Below are 23,086 nucleotides of genomic sequence, written 5' to 3'. Positions count from 1 at the left end.
CATCTGCTGAAAACGCCTTCATCAGGAAAACTCTCCCGGGTGGAGTTGTGTCAGTGGGTGCGAAGACCTGCTGAGGAATGGTGGGGGGGGCATTGAATGGGGGGGAGAGGAAAATGCCTCTGGTCGAGGGACATCCCTGTGATTGGCTGGCTGGTTGGTTTAATTGCGGCAGAATGTGCAGAACGCAAATCTGCCGTTTCATCCACCTCAGTGTACAGAGCAGCAGCATTTGTTACATTTCTGCTGCTGTGCGACCACCACCGCAGTCTGTTTCCTAACCTCTCTCGTCACCCCGAGCATGGTCTCCACCCACAGAGCTCCCTGCGTCCCGCCCCCCGTCCCCCCCTGCACACAGCAGGTGGAGAGCCTGGCCCAGCCCCACACATTCCCTGGGACCTCGGGGAGCCAGGCTGAGCTGTGGCTGCCGGACATGCCTGCTGCCCTGCTGCCTGGGGCAGAAGTGGTCACCCTGCCCAGGCTCCCGTGGGGGTGGGTCGGGGTGGCGGGAGGTTGAACTCCGAGAATGTCCCACTTACTGGACTGCAGGCTGAAGCTGAGCTTGGCCCGTGGCATGACTGGAGGAGGGGTCTGCTGGGCCTGCGGTGACGATGGGGACACTGAGAAGCGCCTCTCACTCCCGAGGACATTGATCACCTGGCTCTTCGGCCTCTGGGGCCGCAGGGGACTTATCTGTATTAGGGGCAGAAGGAAGGCAGTGAGGGTCTGCCTGGGGCTGAGGCATGCTGCATGTTGAAGTCCTAACCCCCTGGGCCCACAAATGTGACCGCCCGCCATGGGGTCTTTGCAGGTGACCGAGCTGAGGTCATGAGGGCGGGCCCCAATCCAGTAAGACTGCTGTCCTATCAAAGGGCATTTTGGTACAGACACGCACATGGGGGCACCGTGTGACATGCAGAGTTCAGGGTGACAGCTCTACAAGCCAGGGACCCCGAGAGCACCCGGGAAGCCCCAGAAGCTGGGGGGAGGCACAGAACACGTGGTCCCTCACAGACCTCAGATGTCTGGCCTCCCGACTGAGACCATCAGTTGCTGCTGCAGAAGCCCCGGTTCACAGCGCTTTGCGGCCACAGCCATGACAGACGCTTGTCACACCGGGAAACTTCATTCATGTGTTTCTCCTGACCTGTTCTTAGAGCGTTAGGCCTCGGGCAGCACAGGTACCCCCAGACTCCTCTGTGGCACGAGTGATCAGACATGTTACCAACCAGCAGAAAGGAGGGGCCCGACCCCGCGGGCAGGCGCTGTGGTGGGTGCCCTCCAGGGGCTCTGCAAAGGAAGGGCCGTCAGGAGGCCCTGAGGCTGGAAGTGGGGAGCAGGTATAAGCCCTTTGGGGAATGGGGTGGTTGAGGGTCACAGGTAGCAGACGGACTTTCAGGCCAGGTACCACCCCTCCCAGGCAGAGACCTGCTGTGAGAAGCCCGAAGCTCAGTGACAGCGGACGGGGCCACGGATTCAGGGACTGCACAGGTGCCCCTGTCCCATCCCATGAGGGCGAGTTCTGGTGATTCAGGTAGCACGGCCTGTCACAGTGGGGGCTGCAAACAGTACCTGGGGGAACCCCTCCCGCCCTGGCTGTGCGCTCAAGAGAAAGTTAATGAAATTGCCCATCATACAGGCGGGCAGCTAACCCAGGCCCATGGAGTGACCAGCGGGAAGCTTTGCAGCCACTCAGGGAGCTCCGGTGGGAGGCAAGGGGCAGTGCAGCCCCAGAGTGTCTGAGAGCACTCGGGATGCTGGCGTGGTCCCCAAGAAAGGGCCGCTGCTCCTGCTGTGGTCACCCTCCCAGGGGTTGGGGCCTGCCTCGAAGGTTCAGTTCTGCGGCAGATGGCAGGTCAAAGGCACCCTGAGGGTGGTGTGGGAATTCCAGGTGCCTGCCTATTCACGGGCCTTGTCAACACTTGTCACCTGTTAGAGGTGGTGGCTCTGGGGACCGAGAGCTGGGCTGGACCAAGAACAGCCTGCCTGTAGTGAGAGGGCAGGCATCCTGGCTCCGAGCTGCAGCTGTGGCCATTCTGACAACCAGCAGAGGTCACAGAGGGATCAGCTTCATGAGCGGTGGCCTGGGTGTGTCCCGTGGACTTGCTGAGGGTGCCCGGGGCCAGCCAGGGGAGGCCCGCTTTGTGCGCAGCTCAGCCCAGTCTGGACAGTGTCCTTGCAGGCAAATAGCCAGGCGAGAAGGGACAGAACTGGTGCTGTGATGGCCAAGTGGCTGCTGTCCTTTGAGCTCTTTTCCTACAACTTAATTGTGATGGACGCTGCCTCTTGGCTCCACTTCCGAGGCCTCCTGCTCGGCCAGCTCAGGAGGGAGCTTACGTGCAAACGTGTGAAAGACTTGCACGGTGTCTGGCACTTAGCAAACCTCCGAACTGTGTTTCTGTTAGTGCCCTACCCAGTTATGATGTGAGAGCCCTACCCTCGGCTGAGGGGATGTCGGCCAGTCTCAGCAGGGCTGCTGGCACCCCAACATTCTAGAACGGTGGACACAGAACGTGGGCTCATTCACCAGGAACTCCTCCATTGACTGCTGGGGGCCTAGGCCCGGGCGCTGCACCCAAGTGCCTGGCCAGTCCCTCCCCGGGCCCTGACACCCGGGGCCGCTGGCTTGCTGCAGTGGAACCCTGAGGCCCAGCTGCAGGCAGAGCTGTGTCCGAAGGCGTCCGAAGGGCGGGGCTCCCTGGAAGGCCCGTGTGGCTCTCGGGTCTGCCTCCCGCCTCCAGACCGTCAAGGACGTGTGAGCTGGTCGGAGTGGGGTGAGATCTGGATGAAATGTACCTCTGCTGTTCGAGATACAAAAAACTAGGAAGTGTGTCTTATTAAGAGGTGGTCCCATCTGAGCCCTGGGACCAAGCTCCCTCAATCACAGCTGGATGGGTCACGGGCTCCTGCCTGGGGCAGGTGTGTTCTCGTGAAAACGAACGCCCTTTGTTCTATGGGGAGGCGGCGCTAAGCCTGGCTTAACCACCACACAAACCTGTGTACAAAGGGCGCGTTCTGAGTCACGTGCACCCCAGAAGCTGTCCGTGCCTCGTTTTTGCCCTCAGGCTGCAACCACTGCCCTGTGCTCTGGGCACAGCAGTCCCCCCCGGCCCAGGCCCACCCCCTCGGCTCCACGGGGACTCGAATGAACGGGAGTTCCTGAAATCTGGTTTTGATGTGAACTAAGCACCATGTGCCACACTAACTCCCCGAGAACCCTTCTGAAAGATGATGGCCAAGGGACTCGAGTGTGAAGCAGACAAGGCCTTGGAGACAACGGGACTGTCCGCGGGGGGAACCAGTGGGAGGGGCATCGGGCCTCAAGCCGAGTAGCTGGGGCCCCTCGACAGTCCCGGGGGCTGAGTGGTTTCTGGTGGGGAAGGGGGCACCCTGCATGGAGCGCTGCGTTCTGACAGCACAGCGAGGGCTCCTGTGCGTCTCCAGAGACATCGGGGGGCCCAGGGACACGTGGGTGCTGCCCAGTCCCCCTGGGTTGGAGGGCGTGGTGAGAGACAGGCCAGGGGACAGCGCCCTGTAGCACCGGGCCGGTCGGGGTGGTGCAGGGAGACCGGGGCCGTTCAAGTGCCTCTTTTCCAGACGATCCCGTGAACCCCACTCTGGCTAACCGCGCAGCTGGGGCAGGTTCCAGCGGTGCGGGGAGGCGGGGGGGGGGTCCCCTGGGGATTACCGTTTCTGAGAGGATCACAGCCTCTGACGGCTGCGGGGACAGGTCGGCCGGTTTAAACTCTTTGTCGAATATCTCCTGGTGTTTGCTGTTCCTCTTCTCCTTCTTCTTGTCCTTCTTCTCCTTCTCCGGGTCGTCCTTGTCCAGCTTGTCCTGCGACCGGGAGTGCATTTTCTTTGGCAGCAGGGGCTCCAGGGCAAACCTGGAGGACACAGGTGTGTAAACCTCAGGCCCTCAAACCCACGGGAATGCGTGGTGCTGCCTGGAACGGCTGGGACAGGCCGACGTGAGAAGGGAGGCTCAGGGAGACCCGAGGCCCACGCTAACCCTCGGCAGTCAACGGGCTGTGTCCACGCTCCAGAAACAAACCGGAACGGAACCCGCAGCGACAGGACGGGGGCGGGGAGGGGCAGTCTGAGGCTGCCCAGGGTTTCTGTGGCTTGCCACGAGAGGGGGTACTTGGGGTTCATTTCCAAGGGGAGTCCTCGCCTTTTGGAGATTTGTGCTGAAACAGTCACAAGAGTAACAGGAAGGAGGAGGCCAATGCAAAGGAATTGCTGGCGATTCCGACCAGGTGGCCGGGGCTGCCTTTAGACCGCGGACATGAAGGCTGCCTCCCTGTGCAGGAACGGGAGACATGCTGCGCAGGCTTCCAGCCAGACCCGAGCTAGAGGCAAGGACCCCGCAGGCTGGATGTCCCCAGTCACGAGAGGAGAGGGCACCCCCACCTTGCTGCTTAGTGATGCCAGCGAGGCAGCATAAAAGCATGTGAACGGTCAGCCTACCGAGGAAGGGGTCTTGGGCTGGCATCTGAGGCACATGTCAAAGCAGAGGGCACCCCCCTACACACGACTGTGGTCTGCTATTTTAATGGGAGGCTGGGGGCGGGCTGTTTCTGTCCCAGAGCATCGGGGAGGGCAGACACGGATTCCGGTCTGAGCCGGAGCCTCCCCCTCCGCAGCAGGAAGGCGCAGGAGAGGAGCCCTGGTGCATAAAGGTGCGAAAATGGCCTTCAGACCTTCGGAGCCAACTCAGGTGTGAGGCACTGTTCGGGTTAGGGTCTTGTATCTTTTAAAGCGCAGCACCTGGAAATGCTATTTCACCAGAGATGTGGTCTCTTAAAAGGAGTTAGAGTCACACTGTCACAGGGGAGAACCGGCCTGAATTGTGACTTCTGACGAATGTCCTTTTCGCTGTGCGCTACACGGCACTTCCACATGCGGGAAAGAAGCCAGCTCGCAGGCCAGGCGCACTCATGGAGCTGCCCGCCCCCCAGCAACGCAGGCCCGGCTGCAGGGCGGATCAGGTCCCCACCACCTGGGCTGTCGGCAGGGGGCCTCGGGCGGAGCTGCCCTGGGGCTGTCCCAGGCCTCCCAGAGCCACCCCGACTTCCTGGACTTCCTGGAGAATCCGCCGGCTCCCTCCAGGGCGGACTGCCTGCCGGTCACCGGGGCTTAGAAAGGCAGTCCCCGCAGGCCCTCGCCGTGGCTTCCTGTCAACCTGTTTGCGGCAGGCGCCAGTAGAACGAGCCACCGCTCCGACTCCACAGGCCAGCCCACGGCCTTCCTGGGATGGGGGACGTAACATGGAAATCCAGTCGGGGGCGGAGCTCTCAGAACCATGCCGCACGGCCACTGAAGGACAGACGGACGTCCGAGCGAGGGCCGCATCTCCTCCCACTCCCAGGTCCCCCTGCGGAGCCGGTGGTGCCGCAGGATCTGCTGCTGCTGAGGCACCTCGACAGTCGTGGCGCTAAATGGGTGTGTCGGTGACCAACAGCTGCTGACACCACTGACACAGACGGGAGGGCCACGACGTCCCACCCTGTCCCCATTCGAACCTGAGCATGCCCCGCCTCCAGGTGCACCTGCCATGGTGCCGGGGACTGCGGGGCAGGGACACACGGGAAACCCCACCATGGGGGACGTTGCCATGTAGGCAACGTCCAGACTAGGGGACAAGTGACCGGGGATTTCAAGAGAAAAGGCGAGAAGAGAAAGCCGTTGAGTAGAAGAGACTTAAAAAGATGTATCCATCGACTGTGACATTCTTCGTTGGCTCAATTTCAAACAAACTTAAAAATATGACGTTTATGGCGCAATTAGAAATTGACACCAATCTTTGATGATAACAAGAAGTTACTGTTAATTTTTTATGTGTGATAAATGGTTGTTTTTTCCTTAACTTCTTACCTTTTAGAAATTCACACTGAAATATTTATGGAAGAAAAGGCACCAACTTTGAGATTTGTTTCAAAATAATACGGGGGAGGGAGAGAGTGGGCGCAGACGGAAAGAAGATTATTATTGCAGCTGGCTCATGAGCTCAGGGCCTCAGCAGCCTTCTGTCCCCTTCAGATAGTACTCAAAATTCCCCGTAACAAACATGTAAAGAGGACCGCCACTCCCTGCTGGTGTTAACTGCGGTCATTAAGGCAGGTTGGGGCTCCAGGGCTTTTTCCGGCTGGATACGCACTAACCAGTAAACCCACGTCCATTATGCATTAGATATTGTATGTATTACAAGCAATGATCAAAAACATAACTAATTTTATTCTAGGTTTTGCAGAACTCGAGATAGTGCAGAACAAAAAGGATCCGTGGACGCTGTCCAGCTTTGGGCAGCAGTGGGGGGCGGGGCGTGTGCTGGGGGCGCAGATACGCTGCCGGGGAAGAACCAGAGGGAGACAGGTCAGGTTTAAAACCGTTTGCCTGCCAAATGGTTACCAGCTGCTGCCTGGTACGCTTTACTCTGCAGGCGGCCTGTGCCGTGGGAGAGCAAGGCCTCATCTCCTCTCCCTTAGTCACACGGCCGAGGCTGGAGACTCTGAGAAAGACGACGGCCCTGGACCCTGTCCCAGATGCCTGCAGGTCAAGGCTAAACAGAGGCCTCGGGCGGCGGCGGGGGGGTTGGGGGGGGGGTGTTGGGCAGAGACTGCCCTGGCTCCCGAGCTCCACAAGTGAACCCCGCTGTTCTCATGGAAACCTGCGTGCCCACTGCTCTCCGCTCCCTGCGTTCCCGGAAACACGCCACCTTTTCAGAACTAGCCCGGGATTCTCTCAGGGAAAACTGAATGACATTTCTTCAGCGATCTCGTTCAAAGTGACAAGTACACATGATTTGAACACCTCTACTGAGAGTTTCCACATAGGCCCAGCCTCACAAATAGCAGACGCTGAAAAATTCCCCTCAAGGAAAAAAAACCAAAAAAACGGGCGCCCCTCTCAGGGCTCCACTGGGTACACCAGATGCCAACAGAAAAGGGCACTCGGGGCTGAGCGTCCCTTGGGTGCCCTCGAAGTTTGGGTCTGCGTGTGGCGGGGGCCGGAGCCTGGGGGCTGGTAGGTGATGGATCGCAACCACATGGGGCAGGACAAGCACACGGCTGTGTGGACAATCAAACCTTCCCAAGCTCTTCTCTGGTGTTTGAATGGCGAGCAGCTGTACGTGTCTGCCACTCCAAGCCACCACCCAGCAGCCTGGAAGCTCTCGCTGGACACCTGGAGTTAACGCGAGACGCTCGGGAGGGCTCGGATGGTAACCAGCCTGTGAGGTTCTTGTCCCCTCCTTGGTGGCACTGTGCTTTCTGGAGCTCAAAGGCAAAAGTGGCTGTCCAAGGAGGACTGGCAGACGAGGTGCCTCTCAGGGAAGCCCCCACTCTGTGGGTCCTGCCCTGGGGGGCAGCCCAGGAGTGAGCCGGGGATGGGAAGTCTGAGCGCATGGCAGGGGGGCACCACGCTTCTTCCCAGGCACAGCGAGGGGACTGGTCCCTCACGGACGGTGTGAGCACTCGATGATGGGAACTGGACCCCGAGTGGTTGGCCAGGACAGAGCTTCCTTCTTGAAGACAAGACCCTGGAAGCCTCACGGGGCACTGTGTTCGCAAAGTCATGGAGGGTTTCCGTTTCAAAGACAGTTTTGCTTTTTAAAAAAATTTTTCTCAGTTGTAACAGGACCAGCCCAGGGCCTGGGTGGCTGGCTCCTCATGGGCCCCCCCATGACCCCCCCAACCGCTGAGCACCACTCACCCGTCAGAGCCGGGCCTGGAGGGGGCGCTGTCCGAGGACAGTGAAGATGCGGAGGCCACTGACACAGGCCGGGACGAGGAGGGCATGGTGAAGGACCGCACCATGGACCGCGGCCGGCTGCCGCGTCTGTCGTCCAGGCTGGAGGGCTGCAGTGGAGACAGAGGGGCGGGGGGGCTGGTTGGGCGTCTGTCCCCACACCCTTCCTGTCTGGCAGGGTCAGACCCGGGACCACGAGGTCTCGGCAGCCCGGCATCTAGACCCAAACCGCCAGCACCTTTGTGGGCGGTGTGTGCACGTTCCTGTTCGAAGGCAAAGATGAAAATGGCGATGATTGGGGTGTTTTTTTCTTGTTTTTTGGAACCTGACCTGTTATTGTGGAAAATATCAGGAAAAACTTTCTTTGGCTTTCTGGAAACTTAAATGCAGTCTTCTTTACTAAGACCACGAGGAATCAGCCTCTTCCAAAGTCACAGTAGGAAAGTACTGTCCAGAAAATTTAATTCGGAGGAACATCTAGAGTGAGATGCAGGAATCTGCAAGTGGACAGACCCCGCACGTCACGGTGCGTGAGGACCTAATGTCTGTTGACAAAAATACGAGGCTCCTGCTTTAACTGGGGGGGGGGGTGCTCCCTCCCAGGCAGTGACAGGGACAGTGGATTAGGTGAGGACACCTATGGAGCTACCCCACGCCCCTTCTCCCTGCCAGGTGGTGGACTAGTAATGCATTCTCAGTAAAAAAGGCCTTGGATGGAGTTCTCCATCCTCTTTGACACGTTATCGTACAATATGTTACCAAAAACGTGTGTCCCTGAAATATGCCACGTCAACCTCTAATTAGCTGGAAAATGCTCGTGTACCCGCACCTGAGCCAGATGTCAGCACATCTGGGACCACGGATGCTGCGGAAGCTCCTTTATTTCACTTCATCTCGGTGTGCCCTCGGCCCCCACCCCCACCCCAGCACAACGGGCATCTCATTCAGCCAGTCACCTAGGAGACCGGCTCAGGACCCCGGCTGATTACAGATTGTACATATCACCACTTCCCCATCTGAGAAGTGGGCCTGTTTCTTAAATATGTGTTTTGCATGTGAAATACAATTTGATTTGCACACTAGGTCTTTAATAAGGAAAGGTTCAAAACTGCAAAAGAACAGTTAAGAGCCAGAGTTGGTTAGCCTTTTCTGGAAAGGGCCCAGACACCCAGTACGCGGGGCTCAAGGGCCTTGGAGTCTCTGCTGAGCACCGTGCAGAGCAGCGCGCTGCCAGGGCTGGGCAGCAGAGAGGGCCTGCTCGGTCTCGGGTTTCGCGCCAGTAATGGTGCCACCTTGTACATCGTGTACAGGCCCTTGGAGGCTGCCACCTTCGGACACTGTTGCGCCCCCCCACTTCTGCAAGGGCCCCTCACCATGGTCCGGCCCCCCCCCCCTTCTGCAAGGGCCCCTCACCATGGTCCGGACGCCGTACTGCTTTTCCACCTTCTCCTTCAGCTGCTTGAAACAGGCTTCCATCCGCTCGTGAAACGGCCGCAGCGCTTCCGTGACTTTCTCTCCGTGAATCCTGATCCCTTCGGCCAAAAACGGGATCTGAAAAACAGAGAGGTCGACCTTTCTCGTCTGCTGGTCCCTGGTCTCGGGAGAGGCGGGCCAGGCGGGCCAGCTGGGCCTCGGCGCAGGGGCACTGGTGCTAGGCAGCTGCTCTCGGGTCCGCACCAGACTGGAGGGTAGAAGCCATTACCGGGTTCACTGCCCCCAAACACCAAAATGTTTAAATTGCTGCATGTTTTAAATTGCACATGTCTGGGCGACACTCAGTGCGTGGCGGCCACTTGGGGACGTCCCTAACTCTCTACTGTCAGTCCAGGAGAGACCTACCTTCACTTTTCACCTGAGTTTGGAAAGAGCTGAATGTTGCATGTGTTTAGAGGTAACTTGCTCTATCAGCAACGCGTCATGTCATAGGCACAAATTTTTAAATTAAACTCTAAGAATATTGCCTTTATAGGCAATTGAGAACCCTATGCCGAACCATAGAAATCTCCATATGTGACTTACGGTCCTGAAGGACATTCTTCCTTGGACAGGAACCCAAATTTATTCTTCCTTGGAACTAAAAATAATCCGCCCTCTGCCAATACTGCTGTTACTGCACACCCACGCCAACACTTCTCTTCCGAGCGTGGAGTTGCAGCTGGCTCTTGAAATCGTCACAGGGAGACCCCTCGCTGCCCAGCGCCTGGGACCCTCGGAGTCCCCACTGCCGTTGGGAGGGCTCCCAGCCCTGCCCCCGCTCGGAAGGGGAGTTTGACACTTTCCAGTGCAATCAAGCCAAGAGGCTTCCTCTTAATAACTTCTAATTAAATCAACAGACTGATTAAAAACAGATTTTCCTAATATAACAGAACACCAATCTCAGTGAGCAGATCTATTAGTAAGAAAGATAAGTACACAACTGAATGTCACATGAACAAATTCCAGAAATCCCATCAAGGGGAGTCAAGGTGTAAGTTGTTTGGCTGCCCCTTACAATGCACAGCAGTAGTCCCCCGTGGTTTGCCACGGAGGGTGGGGGGGTGAGTGTGCACCCGTGTTCCCAGCCCACAGGCCTGGTTTCGGCTGCACCTACACGCAGTTTGTTTTGTGGCTCCTTCCTGCCCACCGTCATTGCCAAAAGGACAGTGTGCAGGTGAGATGCTGAGAGAGCTGGGGTGTTGTTACATCTTGTGTGAATCACTCCTGCCCAGGGCAGCTTCCCCGGTGTGAGCTGTGGCCTCCGGTTCAGGTTCCACAGCGGACCGAGCTCGCAGGGCCCCTCTGGCTTCCTGAGCTCCGCCTCAGGGGATGGCAAAGGCAGGCTGCGGCTGCCAACACCTCCGGGCGGAGGGTGGATGGGTGGGTCTCTGGGTGCGCGGGCAACGTGGGGGGCTGTCTGAAGGTTAATGCACAGCTACCCCAGAGACAGACAGCGTTTTGACGGAGCACAGACTCTCTCGAATGTGCACAATGCAATCTGACCCTCTGGGAGTGCTCTGTTGGTTGCTAAACTCTGAATTGGGCAGATCTGTGGCACCGAGAAGCTACCTGCTGGACTACAGATGGTCCATCGGGGCTAGGTCACTGGTACTGCCTGGACGGTAACTCGGCAGGTGAAATGTAGGGGACCTGAAACTTCTCCCCTGCACAGGCCCCTGACATTGGTCACACAGAACCCTCTTCGAGGACGGGATCTGGCCCCTGGTCTGTGTCTAGTTGGTGCTGAACTGTGGCTGTGAGTAAAATACACTGTGGCTCATTAGCCGTCGGACACACCCCGAAGCCGGCAGCCAGGCCGCAGCCCTTAAGAGCGGCCCTTCAGTCCCGTGGCTTCCGACCTGGCTGAGCATCAGAATCTCCAGGGCAGACCGCTGAACCCCGCCCGAGCCCGATGTGCTCTGGGACAGAGCCCAGGAATCTGCATTTCTAAAGCATCTCCCAGAGTCCAGACTGGGGACAGTCACACCTCGAGCTGTTCAAACTGAGCATGAGCCTTTTCTTAAGAGACGCCCTTGTCATGGCAGCGCCGTACTGGAAGTTTGTCCCTGCAAGCCCCCTCTGGATCCCTGGCCGGCCAGCAGCACAGAGCGCTGGGGGCTGCCGCTGGGAGCTCCTGGAGCACGGCCCCCGGCGGCGGCGGGCCTGCCTGTCAGCTGGGCATGCTGAGCACGTCTGGTCTTTCGTTTCAAAGAGAATTGTGTGTGCGTCCCAGCGGGTCAGCACGAGTCTGTGCGGATTCATCTTTGGCCACTTGGCAGGGATGCTCCAGAACATGGCTGCTTCGGGGAATGGCCTGGGGCTCCCTCGTGACCATGGGGACAGCGGCAGACCAAGAAGAGGCCAGGGCAGCCTGCACCTGACTCCAGCCCCCCGGAGGGAGGAGCCGCCTGGCACTTAATGCGCGGCCTTCCCGAACGACGGGCGGAGCCGGGATGCACTTTCGGGGCCTCAGTGATGGACACTGCCCTTGAGGCCCGGGAGGCCCCAAGGGGACCCTCCCTCCACTTGGAGGACGCTTCAAAAAGAAACCAAACCAAACAAACTCACAAACCAAAACAAGAGAAGGCGGTCTCCTTGCCCCCAACTTCTTATTTTTAAGGACTGAATGACTCAGTGACTGATGGGAAAATAGGGGCTTTCAAAACATTTGCAAATGAAAGTAAAACCACAGGTAGTGTCGGGAAGAGGGTCCCCCAGCACTTGTGATGTAACCGACTTTCGAGAAGGCAGATCCCTTCTCTGAGCGCCCCTGTGAGCTGCTTCAACATTCATCCTTTAATACAGTTATTAGGGGCGATGTCATAGTGCTGACACCGAGTTCTCCCTGGGGAACAAATTATTTCCCTCTGTTGGACTTGAAACTCTTAAAATCCAATTTGCTGTAAAAGCTTACAGAAAAAAAATCAATACAACTTTTGCAGACCAAACTAGTTTTTGTATGGCAATTGTTTTACAGCCTTCCGGAGCTCTGAATTTTGGACCCTCCGGTTTCAACAACATCTAAATTGGAATCATTCTGACATTTAAACTCTCTCTTTTTTAGTAACAGGGAAACCTGCGTACGATGGGGTTCCCATTCCAGGCGGTCTGGCTACTGAGGTCCCGTGGGGGTTAGCCCCCAGGGTTTCTCACCACAGGATAGTTCCAAGCCAAACATGTGTCACAATGCATACGGATTTGTGGCAAAGTCACACGCGTTAGGATGGCCATTACAGAGTGCACGTGCACACACAGAGAGCAAATAACAAGTGAGGGTGAGGACGCGGAGACTCTGGGACCTTGTGCGTTATTGCCGGTGGGACTCCAGAACAGGGCAGCTGTCATGGGAAACAGCCTGGTGGTCCCTCAGACAATTAAAATGAAACAGAACCAGTGTATCACCCGGCAGGTAGGCACCTACTTCTGCGCATGTACCCAAAGTGAAAGCAGGAAGTCCAACAGATGCCTGTACGCCGGTGTTCACAGCAGCATCGTTCACGACAGGCAAGAGGCCGGAGAAACCCCAGTGTCCACTGGGGGACGAGAGGGTAGGTAAAACGAGGTGCACATGCACGATGGAACAGCATCCAGCCTTAAAGGGAAGGGCTCTCGGCAAATGCTGCAGCATGGACGAGCCTTGAGGACGTGACGCTGGGTGAAATAAGGCGGTCACAAAAGGACGAGAGCTGGGTGACCCCGCTGGTCTGAGGTCTGCAGAGTCGTGGACCTCACGGGGCGGAGCCAGGGGCAGGAAGAATGGAGAATTGCCTAATGGGGCGGAGTTTCAGTTCTGCAAGACAAGCATTCTGGGGGTGGCTGGGGGTGATGGGCACTCAACAGTGTGAGTGTCCCTGATGCGACTGAGCTGCTACAAGCCTAAAGATACTGGAAGTGCAAAAATTTACATGATGTAAATTTTACAATAAAGTGTAAAATAAGTGCTTGTGTCTTGGCTGGAAACCAAAGTGCAGTCTCATTCCCCGCCCCTCTGCCTGGCTGGAGGATGTGCTACGACAGAGAAGTCCCAGGGCTGAGGCTGGCGGGCCAGGACAAAGGGGTTCACGGAGGGGTCTCCTGAGCAGCAGCCTGGGACCCCTGCTCAGCGTGGTGGCCTGGGGTTCCCATTGGACAGCACCTTCCTCCCTGCCCACATGAGAAAGCAATGCCGGAGGGAGCAGCTCAAAGCACAGGGCAGGTCGGCAGAGCTCCCATGAGAACTGGGCCTGACGTCCCCTCCACCCCCTGCCCCGCTGAGGCTCCAAGATGCACAGGTGCAGGAGCGGGTAACTTCCCACGGACACATGACGCCCTCCAGAGTGCCCCGCCCTGTTAAGACCACGTCGTTCTGAGGAATGATGCAGAGGTCTCAGGATCACAAGTAGAAAAGCGAAGTAGCACACAGTGTTGCAGCTGGGAACACAAATGAGGCCCCACCAACCCTGAGCACAAGCAGGGAGAACTCCAGGGTGGGTACCCTGCAGGCTCCCATGGATACCACACACATGCACACACGTGCATAGTGCTCACTGTGCACTTGCACACATGTGCACCTGGGCTCTAAGACACACGGTCTGGCACCGCCTCTGCTGTCCTGTCCACCCATCCCAGACAGCTTCCAGCAACGGGCAAGCTCACCAACCAGAGGCAACAGAGCAGACCCACCTGCAAGAGAGAACTCTGTGTGTCCAAGTTCCTGGCCATGGCCCAGAGTTGAGCTCACCAGGGTGGTGGTGGGGGCTTCTCTGGGACAGACACAGCCACACACACTCTGGCTGACATCCATGGGCCTCGGTGCTGCCGGCATGTGCGTGGAGGGTAGCCGGGTGGACCTGGGCCTGGACTTGGCAAGTGCCCCGCACCCCCAGCCTGTGAGGCTGCGTTCGGACACCTACCTGCCATGCAATCAGGTCCTTGAGCTTCTCAATCTTCTCGTGGGCCTCTGGGTGCTCCTGCAGGTACCGCTCCGTGAAGAAGGCCTGGGGGAGACAGAGAGCCGTTCAGCACATCTGCTCATCTGGCTGGTGTTTTTGCACATCCACCGTGTACCACGCCCCCTAGCACTGTCCTGGGCGCCCCTGGCCTGGCCTTCGCCTAGCACTGCTGAGGTCACTTGATGAGACCGAGGTGGTGGCTCGGCTTGGAGACGGTGTTTGGAGATGGTCTGTCCCAGGACAGGGCTGGAAAGAGAGAGCTGGTGGGTCACCTGCCTTTTCGTAATTTGCAAAGCCACCCATGACGGCGGGGTCCACAATGCCATTGAGGAGCATGGAGAGGGGGTTGACGGGGAGGCCGGGGTCGTCCAGGTGCTGCTGCACCAGGCTGTTCAGCTTGTCGTTGGTCAGCTGCATGGTCTCGATGGCGTTCTCTAGGGGGCTGATCTCCACCTGCCGGGAAGGGGGACACGGGACCACATCAGGCCAGCTGGTTCCCCATCCACCGTGGGGCCTTCGGCTGCAGCTCCAGCTCATGGGATCTTGCCAGAGAAACATTTCTGAGTGAGGACAGGCTTCCTATGCCCCACGTACCTTCCTCCCCCATGGATGACCCCTGACTGCCCAGAGGAGGGCAGCTGACCTTTCAGTATCACTGTGTCCACCCCCACAGTGAGCAGCACCAACCCCAAAGGAACAATGCCAGGCTGCTGAGCTCTGGTGTTGCAAGTGCACAGGTATGTGGGCGCACACATGTACATGCATGCACACACAGATGAATGTGCCACACGCACGTGTATGTGCACACACGTGCACACATACCTGCACATGCACACAAACACGTGGACACATACTGTGTCTGCACATGCCCACACACTAGCATGTGCGCACACGCACACACGTGCACTCAAAGCATGTGCACACACAGAGATATGTGCACAGACAAGGGTGTGCATGCATGTGCCCATGGGCAGGCAATCACGCGCACACCTGTGAGTGTGCACACGCTATGCTTCCACGTGCGTTTGTGTGCACGTGTGTACACAGTAGGCACCTCAGGAAAACAGCCCTACTGGTGCTTGAAGCACCTCACTCAGTTGGCTTCACCGTGTGGCCTTTTCGCCGGGGCCTGTCCAAGCAATTTGTCACTGTCCTGTAGGCCGGCCTCGGCACTTTTGTACCTGTGTGGTCAGGATGCGAGAGGCGCCCTGCCACGGTCCCCATGTAAGGCCACGCACCCTCCTGTGGGGGACGAGCTCTCACATCCCCAGGATGGGGTGGGAGGCTGTCACCACTGCTGACTGGGCCCCACAGGCCCCATCTGTGACCCGGCCGCTGCTCGGCGAACCCACCCTGGTGCCCCTCGGCTTCCCCTCCGCGGTCTCGCACCCGTCTGCCCTCTTTGCTTCAAGAGAAAAGCGTTTCCTATTCCTATCAAACCAACAGCGGTAGCTACAGAGGCCCCATGGCGGGCTGTCCCCGGAGGCGCACGGGAGGGGCAGGGATGGGGCGTTGCTGAGGCTTTGCGTCGCCCACGGGGGGATTACATGTGCAGCCCTGGCATCTGTCAGCAATGGCAGAACCATGTCCTCACAGAAGGTCTGGCTCACGCCCCTCCACCTACTGCTGTTAAGCTCCCTCCTCCAGCATCCTCGCCAGCTCACCAAATTCCCGATTACAAGGGGCTTATGGGAAGAGGCTCAGAAGAGGCTCAAAAGAGGCTTAGTGCCCATGGCCGTGAAGGGCCTCTTCTTCTGCTGCCTCTCACCCACGAGTATCACTGGCTTCCACGGGGCCAGCGGGGCCCCAGCACTGACACTCATCTCCTGAGCGTCCCTACGTCAGGAACCGCATAGGTGCTGTGGGTGCAGAGCGGGAGTGCCCAGGGCAGAAAGCGGAAGGGCCCAGGATGGGGGCAGGCAGAGCCCTGGGGCTCTGGAGCTGGAGGAGGGTCACCTGGGGCGGGGCGGGGTGTGGTAAGCAGGGCACACTCTGGGGCAGCCCAGGGTTCAGCCTGTGAGGAGGGGGCGGGGAGGAGGCGGGGCTGGGAAGAGAGGCTCCTGTGTGCTCTAGAACCAAACCAGGAGCCTCCAAGGTGATTCACTGCACACTGAGTGGTGGCCACGCCCTCCGGATAAGACCCTGCCGGGTGACAACAGGTACCATGGCACAGCAAGAAAGCGCCTGTCCTCCCATCAGATCGTTATGGCTGGCACCCAGTGCACCTGACGCCGCCCCGCCCCGTGCATGATGAGGACCCGTTGCCCCACCCTGGAGCAGGGGCCCCAGATGTCTGGTGGTGAGCTACAGAGGCAGAGGGGGCTTAGCTAATGAGATTCGAGTTGTTATTTCTTTAAGAAGTGCAGGGAGGGGTATCTTAAGCTATTTTTACTTGGAGTGAGCACTATTAATCCGGTTGTTTGTCATGTAAATGGCAGTTAAACCATCGGGAAGCAGCTCGGAAGAACTGCATGCAAATCAGACCTCTTCTTACACTCTCCCTCTGGCCAACCTGAAGGGGCTGTCAGAGCGGCTCCGAGGACTGGCCCCCAATACCTCTCCTGAGCCGGCCAGGCTGTGGGCACACAGCACCCCACCTCGGCACTCGAGGGCCAGAACCGGAGGCTGGGGTCTGATCTGGGGTCTGCAGTGCGCGTCAGTCACAGAGCCCTCCTGGCACCCGTGGAAGGGGAGGGCGTATTGGAGGCAGGAGAGATGGTCAGGGACCATTCCTTCCGGAGGCGGGGGTGGGGGGTCCCTTACCATGAACACAGACTTGACCTCAAACCACCGTAAGATTCCAGGTAACTTGTACGCGGTTGTGTATATGGTCCTCTCGATCCACATGTTCTGCAAAGGGAACACACGGCGCCTGTCGGGAGGTGTTGTCGGCAGGCTGGTGGCTTCTGCCCTAAAGGGGGTTCCCCTGGGGCCAATGCCACACTTCAGTGTCCCAGGGGGCGGGTCTGCGCTGAGCTAACACCTCACAAGCCGTGCTCTGCTCTATAGGCAGGTGAGTGTCCCCTGCTTCCTTGGCCAATGGTGCCCACCTCCCTGCTATTTGGCAAAGACAAAGATAACCGGAGAATTAGACACGTCGAAACCAGGGGGCTGGCTCTGAGCAGCCGGATTTCGGAAAGGCTGCTGCAGTGAGTTTGGGTTAGCCTCACTCAGTGGGCAAGAGAAACTCAGAGGTGCCAATCCACTGGGGAAAACTGGGCTTTGTTCACGTATCTCTGACGTAATAATAAAATACGTGTTCTAAGCTTTAGCCATAAATACTCTATGTTTTAGAATAAAGATACAGACAGGGAGAAGTCACCCGCTACTCAGACACAGCACTGAAACATTTTACGATCCATCGTTCAGGACCTCTGACTAAGCATAGGAAGTGTTCACACTCCCAATAAGCGTGCCCTTTTAATAATCTGTTTCTTGTGACGTGGTGCACTGTATATCACAGGAGACTGTTTCAAGCCCATGGATACGACTCAGCACGTCTCTGTGAAGCCGCACGGGCTCACCCCCCGCACTGCCCCCCTCCCCGTGATGGGGCTCACTACGAGGCTGAGCCTGTCACTGACCCTGATACAGACCAAGGCATAACGGGACATCTGTGATTCCAGGAAACCAGGCTGACTCCCAAACCCTCCGACCACGGAGCGGGTGAGGGGAGGGAGGCTGAAGCCCCTGGGACACGGGCCGAGGCCTCCTGTCCCCAGGGCCAGTGCTCCCGGTGCCCGAGAGGCAGCAGCTCCCTGGGCACCTGCAGCCCCAGAGCCCACCTGAGTGCTTTCCCGATGCCCATGCACCCTGGCGGGGCCTCTGGGTTGTGCCGTGGGCTTAGGGCTGGCTCTGGCTAACCTGGGCCCTGTCCCTCCTCCTCCTCCTCCTCCTCCTCCTCCTCCTCCTCTCTGCCCCAGGATCCCAGACCTGCCCCGCTGGCTTCCCCTGGCTGTGAGGACCCCATGCTCATCGAAAGCCCGAGGCTGTGTCAGGAGCCTCATCTGTGTGCAGAGACTGGATGGGACCACCAGGGTGCTTCACGGCCTCTTCGAGTCACAGCCTGGGGGGCCCATGCCGCCCCCCACGACGCCGGGAGCCCCTCTTACTCTCAGCTCGGCCCTGGGGCGGTCTGCCTGACCTCCCGCTCCTTCCCTCTGCAGTGCGGGAACACGTCAGGCTCCTGCACACAGATGTGGGAGGCAAACTCGGGGGGAACTGCCTGTCAACCTGCGGTTGGGGACACCGCAGAAACAATGGCCTTACTGCCTGAGTGACCGCGACAGACGGGGCCTGCTCAGAGAGCCCTGCCCTCCGCGCTGCTGCCCAGGTCCTGCCCTCCTGGAGTCCATCTCCTGACGGACCGCCTGTCCCCAAGTGCCTAGCACCTCTGAGAGCCATTTTGTCCCAGAGGCACCAGCACCCAGGGCCTAGATGGAGACCAGCTGGGACACACCAGGAGGGAGGCCACACCTGTCACAACATCCCAGGACTCAGTGACGTTGTTTGTGGTACAGTCCCCATTCCACTCATCGGAAGGGTGCTGTATTAGGGTTTCTGCATGTGGCGTGGGGGGCCACTGACCGCCACGCCGGGGGGCCCCGAGGCCAGGTCTCCCACAGGCAGTTCTGTTGGGGGGTGCAGTGGGCGGTGGGGGGTGGTGTTGTTTTTTTACCGCAAATTCGTTGTCTGGGTTTTTCTCTCCCTTTCGGATCGGCCGAGAGTATTCAAACCGCTGGACCTCGTTCACCCTGTAGAAACTGCGCAGACGGAGGTGTGATTAGGCCTTTAACCCGAGAGGCAGTCTGCTCCCTGCCAGAGGCGCGTGCCTCCTGCCTCCCGACAGTCGCCTGTTCCTAAAACGTCCCTAACCTTGACCGGAGGCGAGAGCTGTGTCTTCCTCTCCCCTCGGCTTGGCACAGCGACACTGGCAAAGGGAAAAACTGCCTTCAATTTCACCTCCTCCCTGTCCCTGTGAACCCTCGGGGGGACGACTCGCTGAGTGACAGCCAGACGGGCAAAACCAGAGGAGGTGACGCCAAGGAGAGAGGGAGAGGCCAGCGTCCTCCGAGGCCTCTTGTTATTTAAAACCTTTAATAGATAATTTTAGTTTAACTTAATAATTCAACAATTAATATATTAAGAGAACTTAGGTCAATAATTGATAACTTTAAAAGTTAAAGACTTGACGTCTGCATTATTTTTGAGGAGGTCTGGTCCACTTCAGTCTCAGAGCTACACGAGAGGCAGGTTTGCAGGCAGCCTCAGCGACGGCTGGTCCTCGCTGGGGGCAGGCGGGGGTCACGTGAGCACCCAGTGCAGGCTGGGGAGACCGAGTCATGCCCACCCCGCACCCTCCCAGCCAAGAGCATTCATGCCCCCCCACTTCCTTCACAGTCAGCCCTTCGGGGGTTTGCACGGCCCAGGTCCACTACCACGTGGGTTCTGTTCAGCGACTGCCTGTTCTCCACCCACGCCCGGGGGTCCCTGGATGCGGAGGAGGGCCGACTGTATGCATCGGTCTGTGCCATTTTATTTCGGGCACTGGAGCAGGGGGGCCTGGAGCCAACCTCCCAGCTGCCGAGGGACAGCTGAGTTTTGGAGGAGTCAAAGTTAGACACAGACCCCTAACTGTGGGGGCCGGCACCCCGACCCGGGTGTTGTTTGAGGGTTGAGAGGGCGTCCCTCACTGCACCCCACTTCCTTCCTGACGCTGAGAAGCATTCGCTTCCCCTGTCCCCCTAAGCAAAGAGGAAGAGCGTCTGGAGAGCTGGGCGCAGGCTAAAATCCGTCACCTCCAAGGTCACACGATACTAAGAGATCCGCACACAACCGCTCCCCACCCTGGTGGGGCGAGAAATGTGGGGTGCTCACCTGACGATCTGCTCTGAGACAGGCCCGTGAAACCTCGGGGGCAGGTCCAGTTTGGGCTTCACCGTGAAGCACTGAATGTCTGAAGGGACGGGGTCAAGGATCGCAGGCGGGGGGGGGGGGGGGAGGACACGGACCAGGGAGCGCAGCCCCAAGGACGCCCAGCCCCCACACCAATGGGGCGGCCCCTCCTGTCGCTGTCTCAGACCACGGGGTCTGAAAGGATACACTGGCCGGGGGAGTTTTTAATCTCGTCACTGGGTGGAGACGTGGTCTTCATCTTCTCCGCGTTGGGAAACTGCGTCAACAGCCGGGCCTCGAAGTCCTCCCGGCGCTCGTACTCCTTCCCCCGGTAGATGAAAACCTTCCCCTGCAAACAGTGACGTGCATTAAAGGGGCGCCACGGGGTGGGCCGGCACCTTTGCACCGAAGGCCCTCCCGGCCTTCTGAGTACAGGAAAAGTCACCGACCTGAGAACCGCATGTCACCGAGCGGGTCTTATATTCACTGTAAGCAGGACACGAGCCAGGTAAGTTAGTCCCGGACAAACATCGCTGAACTCGGGTCACGCACTACAGCCTTCCCAGTGACAACCCACCAGCAAGACCATGGACACTAGGGTACGACTGTGACTGTAGCCTGCCCTCTCGGGGGTGTGAAGGGGTCAGAACGGGACACCCGGCCGCCGGGACAAGTGCATAATGGGAGCGCGTTGTGGGTCGGGGGGATGTAGGTTGACAGCTGTGAATGTGTGGAACACAGAGCTTCTTCTGCAGCGTTACTGACCGGTTACTGTGTCCTTTACAGGAGGAACAGCTGGCCACCTACGCCAGCCCCTCCCTGCACGTGCGTGAGCACGCACACTCTTCCCTGGTTCCACCCAGCTCACTTCCTGCGGCCAGCGGGGCTTTGGGAAGCACCGAGGGACAGGGGCTCAGAGCCCGAGTGTGACCTTCCCAGCAGAACCCGGGGGGGAGGGCAGACCAAAGCACAGACTCGGAGCGTGGCCTCCCCGGCGGTGGCGGGACCCTTCTCGTCACACACTTGGAGACACTGTGCAGATGACTATCCATCGGCCCGTGACCAGGCAGCACACACAGAACTCTCCTTCCAGAGGGGTTCGTCCACCTCAAGTGACACTCTCATCACCTCCTGAAGTTCCCAGTGGGAGAGGCCCCTGGGGTTGGTACGGACGGCAGGCCAGGTGCCCTCGGGGTGGGTGTTAGCAGGTCTGCCGCCTTCTCCACGTGGGTGGTCTCGTGGAGGCCATCTCTGTTTGGGAAAGTTCTGATTCCAAGGTGTCGCAGGTCTCTGTCCCTTCATGGGTTCAAGCGTGTCTGAGTATCAACTGAGACACAGTGTGATGCTGCTGCTGTCCCTAAACCTACTGCCTGCCACCCCCCCCCTCCACGCAGCCCACCTCAGGACCGTCCGAACCCAGAGGACAGAAGCCACGGGGCCCAAGGACTGGGAGGCTGGGGCTGAGGCCTCTCCTCAGGGGACTGGGTCACGTGGGCGCATCTGTGGTTTCGATTCAGGGGCACTGGGCCAGAGGTCCAACTGGCCGGTCACCGGTCATCTGCCGTGACCCTGGACAGACGCCACATGGGAGGACAGACGGACGAGGGATCAGCATCCCCTGGGGTGTCAGCTCAGAGTCACGTGAAAATCTGTCTGATAAATGAATCTCTAAAAGATGGAGAGAGACCTTCTGGTATTCAATTTATCTCCTTCCCTACCCAACTTACTCTGAGTTTCTGTAAATCATTAAAGAGGGAACAGTTTAAGAATTGAATATTTTACTCGCTTCGTGCTTAGGTATGTCGTAAAGTACCATTATAGAAGAAAAATGTTCTCTTTCTCAAAAAAAAAACAAGTCAAGCAGAAGCCAAAGTAATATGTAATCTTAATCAGAAATACAAACACACCACATGGGCATCTCTGACGGCTAAATAAAGCCAGACGTTTCAGAAATCCAGGGAGATTTCATGTATAACAGGTGCTATAAAATGAACATGAATTTACTGTGCACTAGAAGAAAGACTTAATAATAAAGATGTACATAAAGGCTTTAATGGAAAACTAGTAGTGAGTTATAGGTGAAAAACTGAAAACATTTTCTAGAAATGTCAGTTTGTTTGCGTTCTGAAATGGTCCTTTCACATGTGAAAACAAGGAGAAATGTACATGTAGTCAAAGATAGCTCTCGTAAGGAACATAATATTAATAGGATTGCAAAACCAATGAGGTCCATCCTTAAAGAAAAGCAAGGCCAAGGGGGCGGCGGTTGCTTCTCAGAGGCAGCTGTCCCAGGACTGCACGCAGCCGCCGACACTCTGCCCGCTTCCTGTGACGGCCAATGCCACTGTCAGCCTGGCCCCCGACAGCGGGTCTGTGAGGTGGAAGGAGCGTGTAGCTACAGCCCCACACGACTGCTCAGGTATGGCAGGAAATCATGCATTAATCATGCCCGTTAAACACTTAATCCGCAGTTTGCAATTTGTCCTTCGGTGGGTAACCCAGTGCGGTCCCCGGAGCAGGTACCATGAGTGCCCACCGGGCACATCCCTGGCACCAGTTGGCTTGGGGACAATGCCCCCCCCCGGCACATCGGGACGCCAGGACAGAGCCACAGGCGGGGGTCTTCAACCACAGGCCTGTGCACAGAGGGCCACAGGAGCTGCAGCACCCCGGTGCGGCACACACCGGACGGGACTGGGGGCCTGCCGCTCTCTCCCAGGCACGCACAGAGCCATGCACACTCCTCACAGCCCTGGGCCACACCAGGTGACTCACCTCCACGCTCACTACTCCCTTCAATTTGTGTACTCCAAATACAGTTAATTCCAAAATCCTCCCTAATTTAGGGCTTATAACCAAATAGCCTCTATTCTTCCATTAGAAGAGAAGACTTTCTCCAGGGTCTGGGATTCTGACCCACCCTGATCTCAGATGCACCCCACCTAGGCTCTCCCGGGGAGGCGAGGGCGGCAAGGACAGACTGACTTGGCGGTGACAAGGACAGGGCTGGATGCCCAGTCAACCGGCCAGGACACTGA

General features: G+C 58.0%; 1 protein-coding gene across 2 annotated transcripts in view; it reads right to left on the bottom strand.

Moving 5' to 3' along the window:
• DOCK1 (dedicator of cytokinesis 1) overlaps positions 1–23,086 on the bottom strand; it is a 364,555-nt gene that overhangs the window by 5,765 nt on the left and 335,704 nt on the right. For both annotated transcript variants that reach the window (XM_053668427.1, XM_053668428.1), the window contains exons 41-50: positions 20,256–20,397; positions 20,031–20,109; positions 18,832–18,916; positions 16,917–17,003; positions 14,430–14,606; positions 14,115–14,198; positions 9,160–9,297; positions 7,711–7,856; positions 3,686–3,884; positions 537–690 (exon numbers count right to left, since the gene is read on the bottom strand). In XM_053668427.1, the coding sequence (XP_053524402.1) occupies positions 537–690; positions 3,686–3,884; positions 7,711–7,856; positions 9,160–9,297; positions 14,115–14,198; positions 14,430–14,606; positions 16,917–17,003; positions 18,832–18,916; positions 20,031–20,109; positions 20,256–20,397 (1,291 nt within the window). The remainder of the gene's footprint in view (positions 1–536; positions 691–3,685; positions 3,885–7,710; positions 7,857–9,159; positions 9,298–14,114; positions 14,199–14,429; positions 14,607–16,916; positions 17,004–18,831; positions 18,917–20,030; positions 20,110–20,255; positions 20,398–23,086) is intronic.

The sequence above is a fragment of the Artibeus jamaicensis genome, unplaced genomic scaffold (assembly GCF_021234435.1).
Source record: "Artibeus jamaicensis isolate MK-2021 breed Jamaican fruit bat unplaced genomic scaffold, CSHL_Jam_final contig_490, whole genome shotgun sequence".
NCBI lineage: Eukaryota > Metazoa > Chordata > Mammalia > Chiroptera > Phyllostomidae > Artibeus > Artibeus jamaicensis.
Note: the sequence above shows the minus strand (reverse complement) of the source record. Positions and strands in the feature narration are given on the sequence as shown.